Here is a 16843-nt window from a genome sequence, read left to right as displayed (position 1 = left end):
CCTGTGTATTTCACCCTTTCTCAGAATTTAGGTACCTGCTCCTGCCTGACCCATTGTCCCCAAAAACTTGCTTTTAAGCTTGAGTGTAACCAACATTGTGTATATGCATTTACTGTCTTTGTTAACTACTGCTTAAACTTTTACAAAATATTTTGTTAATTAACTTTTGGACTGTTAACTGCAAGGTTTTTCTTCGTCGTACTCTTTTTACCCTTGGCAGTGACTTACGAGAGTACGACACCTTTTGGCTTTGTTTGTTTTGTTTATATTAACGTACATCAACTAAATTTCCGGGCTTTCACAATCTTAATAATTACGATCATTATTAAACAAACTTTTCACAATTTCAGTGTTTTATTTAACGTTCCTTCCCTACTGTGCTTCAGGTCAACGCGTTGTATACAACTAACGTAAGAGGGCCCTGCCTTAGATGTTTTATCACGTGCCACTTTTCAAATTTAAGCGGGATTTTGTTTAGTTTTGGAGGGAATAGTCATTTGTGTGGCCATTTTTAGACGTTGCCGGGTTGACTTTATTTCCGTGTTCTTGTAGTGTGAAGTTAGCGTAGAACCTGGGGGTTAAGTACACTACACCCATAATTCCCAAAACTTGTTTTTAACCTATATGTTACCTCTTTAAGTTTACCTGCTACTTTTTGTGATGTTATAATTTTATGTTTCGCATTCACACCATTACAATTAATTTTACAACACAGTTTGATATTAATTTGACGGCTGGTTTTTTTTATTGACAAGTTCTTTTTTCCCCAGCCTATTTTTATTCGGTGAACTACAATTTTCAAAGTTTATTTTTGCATTGTAATTTATTTCGACTTAAATTTCCGAGCTTCTACAATCTTAATAATTGCGATCATTATTAAAGAAACTTTTCACAATTTCAGTGTTTTATTTTACGTTCCTTCCCTACTGTGTTTCAGGTCAAAGCGTTGTCTTTTTTTCTTAAATTAAATCGTGTATTGTCAAATCAACATACAATTGTTATACATGACATTTATGACAGTAAAGACATAAAATGACGAGAATAATGACAAGACTTATTCCAATTCTCTGACGGATCATGCGAATTTATAAAAATTGAATGTATAACATTTAAAGGATTGGCTTAATCACTACAACTAACGTAATGGGGTCCTGCCGTAGATGTTTGATCACGTGCCGCTTTTCAAATTTTCAAAAATTAAAAGAATAAACGCAAACATTTTGGAACATTTGAGAGCGGAACATTTTCAAAATTTGGAAGTGACATACTTAATTGACACTCCCTGTACAATCCGTCGTTTATTGAATGCGACCTTGTTTGAAGTGATGTTTGTTTGTTTTGGCTTTTGAGGTTATGTAGTGCATTTTCGGTAAATTAATAAGTTGGTTAAAAGCGTACAGAAGCCCCCCCATTGTGGGGGCGTACCAGCGTTATGACAAATGAAAAATCAAACATTGAAAATATAATCGACCAGATCAATTCAATAAACGCCAAAAGGGCCGCCTTTTTTCTAGTTTTAGGTTTCGCATGCTATCACGGACTGCTTCACTTACGTTACGGTTTGTCGGTGACTTACACTACGCTTCGAGCTTAAAATGACGTATTTACAGGTAGCGATTCGTGTAGGTGGCTACTGTCGGACGGCCGGTATAAGGCGAATCAAGAATGGCAGCCGTACGGTTGCATGCTGCATCGATACAGTCAAATGTAACTACCTTTGAAATGTTACTGAGGGGAAAACCACTTCTGCGGGTGCTGTACAGTAAAAATGATGGTGGGTTTATACAATCATTATCATTAGTTCACTAATCTTTGTTTCTATTGGCTATCTCTTAATGATTTTTGATAGTGAACTAATGATAATGATAGTATAAATCCACCATAAGTTAAGTGTAGGGTTCTCATTTCCTACCACTTTATGCAGCTGCCAACTTCACACCGGTTCCCATTCTAATAAAAAAATTCAGATTTGATGGTAGGTAGTTTAGGGAATGTCTCGGGGAATGTACTGCTGAAATTTGGTCATCGTGCATAGTGTAAGTAAATAAAATGTAAAACGAAGGCATATTTTCTTATAAGAAAATTTATATATTTTATATATTTCATATTTTATAATTGATACATACCCGAATTTTTCAAATATGGCAAGGTGCGCTCTGATTGGTTGAACGGGATGGCGCGTGACGTGGGCGGGGTTTGCCAGCCGAGCCGGCTGTTAGACGGGCGACTTATTTGTGTTCGTTTACTTTCATTCATCTGGTTAATTCGTGCTTCTGCTTCCGCTCCCGTAAAAAAACATATTTTGTCTTCTGTTATAACAATTCCGTTGCATCACTATAGTGCCGAGTCTCCGACCGTTCATAAAGTTCTTGCGGTCACGAAGACTGTACAATACAGCGTAGTACGAAGTGGTTTTCCCCCCAAATATTACATATCACTCTCATTTTGGTTTTTTAGTGACACGCGAACCTGCCTGCGCTACCTGGCATTTTACGGAAAGCAATCTCACTTCGTATTCATAGGCGATTCGCGAATACGCGAACTATACATCGCATTTGTCCAGCATTTGCAACGCGATTATACAGATGGCGCGAATCCGGAAACGAATCTCACTTTCACGGATCACAAACTGCGACTGACGATCGAATACATCTGGAGCCCCTACTTATCGACGCGCATGGTAAAAACGTTCCGGTGCGAACCTTCCTCGCCCCGTACGAGAGCGGCAAGTTATCGCGTGCGTTTTCAGAGAATGGCACGCCGCCGTTACGGAGATGCCGTCGGTTGTGATAGTCGGCTGCGGCCTGTGGTCGATTCAAAAATCGAACGCGTCGTTCAACACGATTCAGGAGTACAACGTGAATCTCACTCGACTCGTGCAGCCGATTAATAAGCTGCACGAGCATCGCACGCGCGTCCTGTGGTCGTTGCAGCAGCCCGTCAATCCGGCTAAGCTCAGAGTCGAATTTCAAATGGTCACCAACGAGCAGATCGACTTGTATAATAAAGCTGCGATTGAGGTAAGGAGTTTTGCAGATTCTCATTAGGCTTGGAGGAGTAGGGCGAAGGGGGAGGTCATCAGACTACCATATGTAGTATGCTATACTTGGCCAATCGTGAAGACCGCCTTCCTCCCCTAATGTTCTACCCAAAGGCCAAATACTTGGCCACTTCCAGTGTTGCTGCCGAAAATAAGATTCAATAAATGCATTAACTTTACAATTGTGTATTTTATAACCGAAAGAGGTTGGCTAATAAATAGTTGGGTAAAATGTGTGTGATTGGTTGGTTTTGCAACGGCGAAAAAAGAGGAGGTGTGTTTGGAACGACGCGTGCCCGTTCAGTAAGTAGTGTTAAACCCGCGCGTTGAAGTAATGTTTATTTGTGAGGTCCGATCGTTATTTTTATGCAAATCAAAAAAAAATTACGTTACCTTACTTCTACAGTTTCCTAGACGGAAATTGGAATTCCTGATGGAATATTATTGACGGTTTTATCCTTCATGGTACTCTAATGAAAGATCTCAACGAAAGGAATTAATTTTATGTATTTATTTTTTTCAGTTGTCTACATTTTCCAGAAAACGTATGATTTTGTTGTAGGTTTTATCCTACTCGGCCGCCGAGTTATGGTGGAGCGCGAGACTGGTCGCGCAAGAGATGGTCTCCGAAAGTCCCGACGGTATACATCTGGCATCGCGAGCCGTACAGCACAACACCCAAATTCTCTTCAACATGTACTGCAACGATTACATGAACTTCAACGACGGTTCGTGCTGCAGCTCGACGGAGAGTTACACAATGCTGCAAATCGTCACGTTCTCCTTCCTCGCGATCTGGTAGGTGCAATGGCCGACGCTCAAAATAATGGCTTTGTTGTAGCATCGCGATCGCGTCGGTGATGTCGCTTTATCGTCGAGTTTTAAAGTTGAAAGGAAGGCCGCTGCAAGACTACAGTTTGTTGCTCGAATCGGACAATCAGATCGCCACACAACCCGGCGACATGTACACGCTGTTCACGTCGCTGGCGATCATGGCGATTATAATGGTTTACTTCTTCGTGTGCGATCGCACCAACTTCTTCATGAAGGAGAACAAGTACTACTCCGAGTTTAGCTTTTGGCTACCGATCGGCTACGTTTGCGCGCTCGGCCTGTTCTTCACCGAGGACAGTAAGTTCACGAAGGTGCTGCACACGGATCAGATCGACGAGTGGAAGGGGTGGATGCAGCTGGTAATTTTGGTGTACCACGTGACCGGCGCGAGTCAGGTCCTGTCGATAAACATGCATATTAAGGTGCTGATCTCCGCTTACCTTTTCTTGCTGGGCTACCAGCAGTTTTGCTATGTGTGGCAACGGGCGGACGTCGGTATGGTCAACTTCTTCAAAGTACTCTTCCAACTGAATTTCATGACGGTCACGCTTTGTCTGTGCATGAATCGTCCGTATCAGTTTTACTTCTTCGTGCCCTTGCTGTCGTTTTGGTTTATGATGTGTTACGGTGTCCTAGCCTTACCGCCTCATATTACGGCGCAAACGACTGAGAACAATGTGATTCAATACTTTTACTTGGTGATCAAGTTCATCGGTTTATTTACCGTGATTACAATTTTATTTATGTCCGAAGTTTTCTTTGAGAAGATCTTCGTAACGAGGCCGTGGAAGGCGCTGTTCGTAACGACCGACGACGATATCCACGAGTGGTGGTACAGGTGGAAGTTAGATCGTTACTCTGTGATGTACGGAATGCTGTTTGCTGTGATTCACTTACTGGCCCAAAGGTACAATATCTTCGACGATAATAATCATAACAACTTATTCTCGAGAGGTATCGCGCTTACGTCTACGTTAGCGGGTATTATCGGAATCGGCTGTTACGTTACGTTTACGTTTCTGTGCGGCAACGAGTTCGATTGCATCGAAATTCACTCATATATCGTTTTCATTCCCATTCTCAGCTACGTGGTACTAAGAAACATATCCGGAATGCTGCGCACGAGATACTCCAGCTTCTTCGCGTGGTTCGGCAACATCAGCTTGGAGCTCTTCATAAGTCAGTACCACATATGGCTAGCGGCCGATACGCACGGCGTCCTCGTCTTAATTCCCGGCTATCCGGTCCTGAATGTTATCGTTACGTCTTTCATTTTCGTGTGTTGCTCGCACGAAGTGCACAGGGTAACAAAAGTGCTGCTTCCTTACGCTGTACCCTCGGATTGGAGGCCGCTGTTGCGCAATGTGATTTTATTTTTAGCGATCTTGGTTCCTATCGGAATTAATGATGGAATGTTTTAACTTATTTTAGTGGTAAGACGTAGCGCAAATAAAAGTTTCTTACTGATGTAGTGGTTTTATTGCAAATGAAAGTTGCATATCCTCATCAAATAAATGATATAAAGTGGATGGCTTGATTAACTTCCTTGACCTAGATTGCTTATGTGTGTGTGCCCCACGTTGGGCGCCAAATAGGATATATGCACAAGTACGTGTCCAACTAGCTCAATTAAGTATAGGTACTAACAAAACCTTTAAAAGAAATAATTATAATTTTTCTATGGCCCCTCCCAGCTTCCAGCACGGCGAAAATCTTTAATTTTAGAAATTCAGCAGTCCTCGCCGCCAATTAGTTGGCACCTGATGTAATTCTGGGTACGAAATAGAAAATTTGATGGACGGAGTCATTGTTATTGTAAAGAGACTTGTCTCCAGCATAATATTTTGTATCAACATCGTCCCCTGCAAAAAGAACGTTTTATATGAGGTATCGTTATTTCATTTATGTAAAATTAAAGGTCTAAATCTTTAAGAAAGGCATCGTGCATTGATTGAGGTACCTATAAAAAAACCTATGGACGTCCTTAAAGAGATCAACCTAAGGGCATTTGAAGCCTTTTTTTATATTTTCCTTTTAGAAAACACCTATAATAATATTGGGTCACCCTGTATGTGTGAATTTTAATTTTCTTTGAGCGTTAAATTTGGTTGTTGTTTAAGATTAAACGCAATTTCGATCATATTAGTTTAATGTTTTGCATTAGAATATTGGATGTTTAATATTTGTTTAAATAATCGCCTTTTAATTTTTATTGTTCAGTTAAGGAACATCTGGAATTAATTGGGCGAGTGTCTGATTAAAGTTATCTCTTGTAAATCTGGTCGTTGCGATAAGAAGTTTCGTTATCGCTGCGTAAGCTAATTAAGTTTAGATAAGCGGATGTTTTTTTCGCCAACTTAAACACAGATGTTAACGCATGTTGTATTTCCCGTTCATCCTCTCTCGTATTCTTCTATTTACTACTCTTTCTTCTCTTCTTTTGTTCATACCATTCAAATTTCCATTACTCCTAAGTTACAATCACACGACTATTATTACAAGCATCATTTGTGCAAAAATGTGTATTTTGGAAACATTGTGGTGACGAATACCTGAAACTGGCGTGCGTCTTCATTCCCTGTTAACTGATGCTCTAAAGGCGAATTGAATGAGGGATTTTGGTCAAGCGCTCACGAAAAGATGACATTGACAATCATTTTGACTTATGTTAATAACTTCAAATTTTTGCTTTTCAGGTAAAGGAGGATGATTTATTTGGATCTTAGTGGCAACTGAAGCTTTTCCTGTGGTATAAAGAAACTTTCCGTCGTAAAATGGTCTGTTTTGAAAATTAGAGACGCTTAACTCATATTTAAAGTGGCGTTTTGCATACAGAAAACTCAAATAATAAGCCGAAAAATCATCGTATGCAGAGTTTGAAATTTGACTTGTGCGAGTTATTTCTTCGAGAGTTTGACGCGTGTTATGAGAGACAATTATACGAGAGAAACTCACAAAGGGGTTCAACTGTGTCACCCTAAAAGCGATCTAGTTTTAAATTTTTCTTGGAGGGAGTATAAGTTCAAAGAGTGCTGAAATTTTAATGGGTCTAGATTCGTTGTAGAGCTCAGTACAGGTAAATAAGAGAACGAAAGTTTTATAACACGCGTGTAGAAAAACCATCGTATCCAGAGAAGGAGAGGGGGGGGGGTGCTTAAAAATAAGTAAAATAACGAGAGCCTTTTTTCCGGGTCGATCTGAGACAATTTTTTCTTCGGGGCTCAAAAAAAGGCAGTTATTTATCTTCCTTTTTTACCAAAAATCGACTACACCAAAATTTCTCGGGAAAACACTTTTTCTTATTAATTTGGGTGCGTAGAATCCAAATCAATTCGTACTTTTTCGATCAGACTTCTCAATCAAAAGTTATAGACTAGAAACCAAATTCGAAAAAAAATTCAAAGGGCTGTAACTTTTGAACTGGTAGCCCAATCTTGGAACCTTTTGAAATTATGGATTCTACAGGCCACATTCTATAAGAAAAATTTTTTTCCGGGTCGATCTGAGACAATTTTTTTTGCAGGCCTCAAAAAAAGGCAGTGTATAACCTTCCTTTTTTACAAAAATCGACTGCACCAAAATTGCTCGGGAAAACGCTTTTTCTTATTAATTTTGGTGCGTAGAATCCAAAACAATTCATACTTTTTCGATCAGACTTCTCAATCAAAAGTTATAGACTAGAAACCAATTTCGAAAAAAAGTCAAAGGGCTGTAACTTTTGAACTAGTAGCCCAATCTTGGTACTGTTTGAAATTATGGATTCTACAGGCCACATTCTATAAGAAAAATATTTTTTTCCGGGTCGATCTGAGACAATTTTTTTTGCAAGCCTCAAAAAAAGGCAGTGTATAACCTTCCTTTTTTACAAAAATCGACTGCACCTAAATTGCTCGGGAAAACACTGTTTTGTATTAATTTTGGTGTGTAGAATCCAAAACAATTCGTACTTTTTCGATCAGACTTCTCAATCAAAAGTTATAGACTAGAAACCAATTTCGAAAAAAAATTCAAAGGGCTGTAACTTTTGAACTAGTAGCCCAATCTTGGATCTGTTTGAAATTATGGATTCTACAGGCCACATTCTATAAAAAAAATTTTTTCCGGGTCGATCTGAGACAATTTTTTTTTCGGGGCTCAAAAAAAGGCAGTGTATAACCTTCCTTTTTTACCAAAAATCGACTGCACCAAAATTTCTCGGGAAAACACTTTTTCTTATTAATTTTGGTGCGTAGAATCCAAAACAATTCGTACTTTTTCGATCAGACTTCTCAATCAAAAGTTATAGACTAGAAACCAATTTCGAAAAAAAATTCAAAGGGCTGTAACTTTTGAACTGGTAGCCCAATCTTGGAACTTTTTGAAATTATGGATTCTACAGGCCACATTCTATAAGAAAACTTTTTTTCCGGGTCGATCTGAGGCAATTTTTTTTGCAGGCCTCAAAAAAAGGCAGTGTATAACCTTCCTTTTTTACAAAAATCGACGGCACCAAAATTTCTCGGGAAAATACTTTTTCTTATTAATTTTGGTGCGTAGAATCCAAAACAATTTATACTTTTTCGATCAGACTTCTCAATCAAAAGTTATAGACTAGAAACCAATTTCGAAAAAAAAATTCGAAGAGCTGTAACTTTTGAACTAGTAGCCCAATCTTGGAACTGTTTGAAATTATGGATTCTACAGGCCACATTCTATAAGACAATTTTTTTTCCGTGTCGATCTGAGACAATTTTTTTTGCAGGCCTCAAAAAAAGGCAGTGTATACCCTTCCTTTTTTACAAAAATCGACTGCACCTAAATTGCTCGGGAAAACACTTTTTTGTATTAATTTTGGTGTGTAGAATCCAAAACAATTCGTGCTTTTTCGATCAGACTTTTCAATCAAAAGTTATAGACTAAAAACCCATTTCGAAAAAAAATTCAAAGGACTGTAGCTTTTGAACCAGTAGCCCAATCTTGGAACTGTTTGAAATTATGGATTCTACAGGCCACATTCTATAAGAAATTTTATTTTTAAATGTTTAATATATTTGAGTGACAAGTATTTGAATACTAATTTTTTAAAGTATTTGAATACTTTTCAATGTATCTGTATCTAGTATTCGCTTGTGGTGGACGTAAAACTATTTAGTATTCAAATACTTTTTTAAAGTATTCTGCCCAGGTCTGATCACAGCCAACTATAACCTGCACAACATTGGGCTTGGAGGATAGCCCACGTGCATGCTCTGTGGCAACGGGCGAGGCAGATGAAAGTTTCTGTCAAATACGCATTAGAGTACCTAATAAACAAATATATCGAGTAATTGCACAAAAAGGCACTTCAATAGAGAGTCGATCCGAATATTGCTTCCCGCCAAACGTTCAAACCGGTCACGTTTTAAAATTTTTTCAAACGAAAAAGACGTTGCTGAAGAAACGAAATCGATTTCGACGACCCCTTTCAAATTTAATTGGTGCATTTTTCAAATTCTGCACCTCGATTGGCCAGATTTAAGCGCGACGCTCGAAACCGAACGGGATTATGGGTAATACGGTGAAAGCCGACGTTTGCCGGTAAAGTTGTTGTTTATTAGTCTACGAGAGAATCAGATCGTAAATGGCGGCCATTGTTTTTCGTATTCTTTAGTCGGAATAACTTTCTTTAACCTCGTCGTCAGCGTGTGCTAGTAAATAAACTTTTGTATGTGGTAGTTTAGTTAGACAAATAAGCGTTTAACATGACCGATATAAGGGTGAGATTTCTTCTTGACATTTAACGGTCTCTTGGCTAAAGACCGCTTCTTTACGTTTTAGGACATGTTAACAAACATGAGTAAAAATGGAGAGGCCGAACCGCCTCCACCGAAACCGGCGGGGCCCAAAAAGAACACAATCGAAAAGACCTTTCAGAAAAAGACCCAATTGGAGCATATACTTCTACGGCCCGACACTTACATCGGTTCGGTGGAGCACACCAAAGAGTTGATGTGGATTTACGACACGGAGAATAGTAAGATGGTGCAAAAGGAGATCGTTTACGTGCCGGGCCTTTACAAAATATTCGATGAGATCCTCGTGAATGCCGCCGATAATAAACAGAGGGACAAGAAGATGGATTGCATTAAGATAGAGATAAATCAAGAGAACAATGTCATTTCGGTGTGGAATAACGGGCAAGGTATTTAAATCTTCAGTGTGTTTGCTCAGCTTAGTTCAATATGGTATACTGGCTCGGCTTTCTCGCAATCTGTTTAAATATACCACAATTCCGTACTACCAACATGAGGGGTAAAAATTACGGATGCTGCCATGTACCTGTTTGATGATTATAACCGCCATACGGAAGTAATCTGAGCAATCGGACTAAAGGGGTTTATGACAAAAAGTTGCACAATTACAGGATCTTTTAATTTAAGGTGACGAGCTTTCATGCCTTAGAAAGTTACATGTTTCAAATGTCTCCCAAGTTCCCTGTAATTAACCGCCATTTTATAAAATAGGCAAATTGTAATTTGTAACCCATGAATAATAATAATAATACTAAAGGGCGCTACTTGCAATACTGTAGTTTTTTAAAATGTAAATAGTGCTATTTATTAAGAAGTAGACATAGGGATTTACGTGTATTGTTTAGGTCTACTTTTAAATGACGAAATCTCTTCTGAAGGTCTCTTAATTTTATTCTACCAAAACAACTTCTTAACTGTCAATTGGTGTAGTACCGATTTAAGGAGAGAAAGAGGTTTATTTTCCGTGAAGCCCAAGCAACAATATTCGAATTAATTAATATGACAGCCAATTGAGCGCAAAATATATATCTTTTTTGGGTTTCTTATACTGAAAATTGTTATACAAGTAACAGGATGTTGGGTTCCTAGCTTAATCTCATTGTGCAAGTAAAATGATTGTGCATGGTTTTATTTTGGAAATGTTACACGAAACTCTAGTAATCATAAAAATGAAATTTTGGGAATAAGATTTATGTTCAATTGACAACTTACTAAAATTTCCTTCGATCTGATTGGGTGGTATTCTCTCCCCATTGTACTGGGTGACCCAATAAGTCGTTGGTCGTATGACTTAGGGGGAAAAAAAATTATTGGGTAAATCGGTTATGAAGCATCGCTGGAAAATATAAAATAAGTTCTAAAAATGGCCACCAGAGGGCGTAACTGCCATCTTAAATTTTAAAATTGCATTTTCTTTTAATTTCGCAAAATAAACTAAACATTCTTTTTTCACATTTTTAAGAGAACCAGTTTATCTATCATTTTCGTAAAAACAAAAACTCAGTTATTTCAAAAACAAAGATGGCGGGGGGCGTTTCAATTGTTTTTGCAATAACCTGTTTTAGCTTCTTAACCGTTTGACCGATTTTAACAAATTTAGTATTGAAATTTGGCTTCGTAATATTTTTGTGGGTGATGGGAAAAGACCTCCTGGGCTATTATGTTCTCCTGGTAGCCAGACAAAATTTTAATTGAATTTTCTGAATGTCCCCTCGTGTATTAGGAGCTGAAACACCTCCTCGCACATTATAACCTCCTGATACCAAATTGGAAAAGATTTAAAACGAAATTTGGCTTCGAAATATTTTTGTAGGTGATGGGAAAAGACCTCCTCGACTATTATGTTCTCCTGGTAGCCAGACAAAATTTTAAAATAATTTTCTGACTGTCCCCTCGTGTATTAGGAACTTAAAAACCTCCTCGCACATTATAACCCCCTGATACCAAATTGGAAAAGATTTAAAACGAAATTTGGCTTCGAAATACTTTTGTGGGTGATGGGAAAAGACCTCCTCGACTATTATGTTCTCCTGGTAGCCAGACAAAATTTTAGTTGAATTTTCTGATTGTCTCCTTGTGTATTAGGAGCTGAAACACCTCCTCGCACATTATAACCTCCTGATACTAAATTGGAAAAGACTTAAAACGAAATTTGGCTTCGAAATATTTTTGTGGGTGATGAGAAAAGACCTCCTCGACTATTATGTTCTCCTGGTAGCCAGACAAAATTTTAATTGAATTTTCTGATTGTCTCCTCGTGCATTAGAAGTTGAAACACCTCCTCGCACATTATAACCTCCTGATACTAAATTGGAAAAGATTTAAAACGAAATTTGGCTTCGAAATATTTTTGTGGGTGATGGGAAAAGACCTCCTCGACTATTATGTTCTCCTGGTAGCCAGACAAAATTTTACAATAATTTTTGATTGGCACTTCGTGTATTAGGAGCTGAAACACCTCCTCGCACATTATAACCTCCTGATACCAAATTGGAAAAGATTTAAAACGAAATTTGGCTTCGAAATATTTTTGTGGGTGATGAGAAAAGACCTCCTCGACTATTATGTCTCCTGGTAGCCAGACAAAATTTTAAAAGAATTTTCTGACTGTCCCCTCGTGTATTAGGAGCTTAAACACCTCCTCGCACATTATAACCTCCTGATACCAAATTGGAAAAGATTTAAAACGAAATTTGGCTTCGAAATATTTTTGTGGGTGATGGGAAAAGACCTCCTTGACTATTATGTTCTCCTGGTAGCCAGACAAAATTTTAATTGAATTTTCTGATTGTCTCCTCGTGTATTAGGAGCTGAAACACCTCCTCGCACATTATAACCTCCTGATACCAAATTGGAAAAGATTTAAAACGAAATTTGTCTTCGAAATATTTTTGTGGGTGATGGGAAAATACCTCCTCGACTATGTTCTCCTGGTAGCCAGACAAAATTTTAAAAGAATTTTCTGATTGTCCCCTCGCGTATTAGGAGCTTAAACACCACCTCGCACATTATAACCTCCTGATACCAAATTGGAAAAAATTTAAAACGAAATTTGGCTTAGAAATATTTTTGTGGGTGATGGGAAAATACCTCCTCGACTATTATATTCTCCTGGTAGCCAGACAAAATTTTAAAAGAATTTTCTGATTGTCCCCTCGCGTATTAGGAGCTTAAACACCTACTCGCTCATTATAACCTCCTGATACCAAATTGGAAAAGATTTAAAACGAAATTTGGCTTCGAAATACTTTTGTGGGTGATGGGAAAAGACCTCCTCGACTATTATGTTCTCCTGGTAGCCAGACAAAATTTTAAAAGAATTTTCTGATTGTCCCCTCGTGTATTAGGAGCTTAAACACCTCCTCGCACATTATAACCTCCTGATACCAAATTGGAAAAGATTTAAAACGAAATTTGGCTTCGAAATATTTTTGTGGGTGATGGGAAAAGACCTCCTCGACTATTATGTTCTCCTGGTAGCCTGACAAAATTTTAAAAGATTTTCTGATTGTCCCTCGTGTATTAGGAGCTGAAACACCTCGCACATTATAACCTCCTGATACCAAATTGGAAAAGTTTTAAAACGAAATTTGGCTTCGAAATATTTTTGTGGGTGATGGGAAAAGACCTCCTCGACTATTATGTTCTCCTGGTAGCCAGACAAAATTTTAATTGAATTTTCTGATTGTCTCCTCGTGTATTAGGAGCTGAAACACCTCCTCGCACATTATAACCTCCTGATACCAAATTGGAAAAGATTTAAAACGAAATTTGGCTTCGAAATATTTTTGTAGGTGATGGGAAAAGACCTCCTCGACTATTATGTTCTCCTGGTAGCCAGACAAAATTTTACAATAATTTTCTGATTGGCACTTCGTGTATTAGGAGCTGAAACACCTCCTCGCACATTCTAACCTCCTGATACCAAATTGGAAAAGATTTAAAACGAAATTTGGCTTCGAAATACTTTTGTGGGTGATGAGAAAAGACCTCCTCGACTATTATGGTCTCCTGGTAGCCAGACAAAATTTTAAAAGAATTTTTTGACTGTCCCCTCGTGTATTAGGAGCTTAAACACCTCCTCGCACATTATAACCCCCTGATACCAAATTGGAAAAGATTTAAAACGAAATTTGGCTTCGAAATACTTTTGTGGGTGATGGGAAAAGACCTCCTCAACTATTATGTTCTCCTGGTGGCGAGACAAAATTTTACTGCCATTTTAAAATTGCATTTTCTTTCAATTTCGCAAAATAAACTAAACATTGTTTTTTCACATTTTTAAGAGAACCAGTTTATCTATCATTTTCGTAAAAACAAAAACTCAGTTATTTCAAAAACAAAGATTGGGAGGGGGCGTTCAATTGTTTTTGCAATAACCTGCTTTAACTTCTTAACCGTGTGACCGATTTTAACAAATTTAGTATTGTTGAAAAGAGCACTCCTTAGGCAACAAGAATCAACCAAAATATAGTTAATTTAGTTGAATCCTGGTTGATTCTCATTGCCCAAGGAATGTCCTTTTCAACCATACCAAATTTGTTAAAATCGGCCAAACGGTTAAGAAGTTAAAGCAGGTTATTGCAAAAATAATTGAACGCCCCACACCATCTTTGTTTTTGAAATAACAGAGTTTTTGTTTTTACGAAAATGGTTCTCTTTAAATAAGTGAAAAATTTCTTTTAGTTTATTTTGCGAAATTTAAAGAAAATACAATTTTAAAATTGAAGATGGCAGTTACGCCCTCTGTTGCTCATTTTTAGAACTTGAAAATATGTTCCAGCAATTCTTCATGGCCGATTTACCCAATAATTAGGCAGTGTACGAAGATTTTTTTGTCAGTTGTAGGTAAATAAAGATTGACTCTATTTCCTTGGAGGTATGTTTAGTACCCTTACCACTTACCCCATAATTTTTTTCAAAGTTCTTTAGAACTGGTGTTTTGGAGGTGTCAGTTGTAGAGAATGTAGAAGCGGGCTCGTATTTAAAGGGTCTCTTTTATACCACCTTTAAGATTTCGTAACAGCAAAAGCAGCTTTGAAATTAGCTGCACATCTGTTGTTTTCTTATCGGCGATAACACGTGCGTATCTTGAAACTAATTAAACTTCACCTTACGGAACTTAATCATAATCACAAATGTTTGTTTATTTATTTATTATCCCTCTCTTGTTCTGGGCCATCAATAGGCTTTCGCCCAATTACAGAGTGACCCGCATAATGCTTTTTAGAGGTGCCTCTGCAGAAGGGCTTAAGTTGTTCTATACGTCTTTTTTCAAGCAGGATTAGGCCTGTAACGGCTTAGTTACATCTACAAGGGTCGAATACCTCACTTTACATAACATGAAATTGAGAGTCTATGGCACTGGCACAAAATCCACCACCCTCCTCTGAATACTAAACAAATTTTTAATCCAACCAAAGGAGTACTAGTATTACTGAAATTAAATGCATTTTTCCAATCATTGAACAAAATGACCACAATCCTTTGTTTGGATTTGATACAAAACCTGTTCGTGTGCACGGTTCTCGTAGGTCGATTACTTTAGGAATATTAAAATTTATCTTGAACCATACTACTAGCGTGGGTATATTGTAACTCCAATCATTTTCCATCAGGTATACCTGTCGTGATGCACAAGGAGGAGAAAATGTACGTTCCGACCATGATCTTTGGCCATCTCTTAACCTCGTCCAACTTCAACGACGAAGAGGAGAAGGTTACCGGCGGTAGAAACGGGTACGGCGCGAAGCTGTGCAACGTCTTCAGTACAAAGTTTACAGTGGAGACCTCAAGCAAAGAGTACAAACAGCATTTTAAACAGTCGTGGAGCGCGAACATGTCGAAGGCGTCCGAACCCAAGACCAAGGACTACTCCGGGGAGGAGTTTACGAAGATTACTTTTTCTCCGGACTTGAAAAAGTTTAAAATGGAAAATTTAGACGACGATATCGTCGGACTCTTTTCTAGACGCGCATTCGATGTGGCCGCCTCCACTCGCGGTGTCAAGGTGTTTTTAAACGGCAAAAAGCTACCGGTGAAAAATTTTAAAGAATACGTAGACCTGTACATAAAGAATAACGACGATGACGGGAACGACGCCCATAAGTTGATATACGAAAGTCCGAATGAACGATGGGAGGTGGCCGTTACGACGTCCGACTACGGATTTCGACAGGTACCAAGTTTTTCACGATTCTAACCATTAAAACGATCGTAAAATCGACATTAATTGATCACATTTTATAAACTCACTATGTTCATTTAGATTTAAGCGTCTGGTGTGTGAAATCCAAAGTAAAATCCAGCAGCAATATCAAAAATTCTCTTGTAACAAAATACGCTCAATTTCCGCTGACCTCGTTACACCAAAAACACCCACGATCAACGCCCAATTCGCCCATTTAAAACCTTCTTTCCTTCCTCCTTTTTGCGCACCATCGAGGAAATTAAACACTTGTGTTTTTCTTATCTTGAAACTAATTTGCTACCGTAGCGATAACAAATTTCTTATTGCAACGACCGGAGATAACACATATGACGCAATCATTTCCAAATAAACAAATGTTTTTAATTTGACAATTGGTAAAATTGAACATATGATTTAAGGATTGTTGTCATTAGTTCTTTATTTTCTTAGTGCATATACGCCCGGAATTTGTGGTCAATTAATGTTAATTTGTGCTTGTTAAAAATGAGTTTTATTTATACCTTTCTTTGGGAAAATCAATATATAACTTCAAATGGGTTGTTCACAATTTACTCTTCAGGTTTCGTTCGTGAACAGCATCGCCACGAGTAAAGGTGGCAAGCACGTCGATCACGTCGTCGACATGATCACAAAGCACGTCGGCGAGCTTCTAAAGAAGAAAAATAAGGGCGGAGTCGCCATTAAGCCGGGTCAAATTAAGAATCACATGTGGATTTTTATTAACTGTCTTATCGTCAATCCATCCTTCGACTCGCAATCGAAGGAAACAATGACGTTGCAAGTGAAGAATTTCGGTTCGAAGTGCAATTTGAGCGAGAAGTTTTTTAATGCTGTCGCAAAGGGCGGCATCATCGAAACGATTCTTATGTGGGCAAAGAGCAAGGAGCAAGATCAACTCTCGAAAACCAGCGGTAAGAAACAGACGAAATTGAAGGACATTCCGAAATTGGACGATGCCAACAAGGCGGGCGGGCCAATGGGTCATAG

The 16843-nt window shown here is 38.3% G+C and overlaps 2 protein-coding genes across 3 annotated transcripts; both read left to right on the top strand.

Annotated features, from left to right (window-relative positions):
* The first annotated feature begins 1317 nt into the window (after positions 1-1317).
* Positions 1318-5341, top strand: LOC116181062 (N-acetylneuraminate 9-O-acetyltransferase). 2 transcript variants are annotated; one of them, XM_031501305.1, is made up of 7 exons: positions 1318-1559; positions 1611-1707; positions 2458-2694; positions 2750-3020; positions 3603-3838; positions 3882-4781; positions 4959-5341. In XM_031501305.1, the coding sequence occupies exons 1-7, from the start codon at positions 1433-1435 to the stop codon at positions 5293-5295; spliced, it is 2205 nt and encodes a 734-aa protein (XP_031357165.1). In that variant the 5' UTR covers positions 1318-1432; the 3' UTR covers positions 5296-5341. The 2 variants fall into 2 exon arrangements, with proteins under 2 accessions (XP_031357165.1, XP_031357164.1); XM_031501304.1 differs by having other exon boundaries at positions 3882-5341.
* Positions 5342-9450: 4109 nt separating this feature from the next.
* LOC116181063 (DNA topoisomerase 2-like) lies at positions 9451-16843 on the top strand (the record flags this gene model as incomplete). Its single annotated transcript, XM_031501306.1, is given in 4 exon segments — positions 9451-9609; positions 9671-10034; positions 15264-15823; positions 16416-16843. Coding segments are annotated over 4 exon segments (1367 nt in total), but the record flags the coding sequence as incomplete, so codon positions are not given.

Source organism: Photinus pyralis, unplaced genomic scaffold, assembly GCF_008802855.1.
Source record: "Photinus pyralis isolate 1611_PpyrPB1 unplaced genomic scaffold, Ppyr1.3 Ppyr1.4_LG9, whole genome shotgun sequence".
Lineage (NCBI taxonomy): Eukaryota > Metazoa > Arthropoda > Insecta > Coleoptera > Lampyridae > Photinus > Photinus pyralis.
Note: the sequence above shows the minus strand (reverse complement) of the source record. Positions and strands in the feature narration are given on the sequence as shown.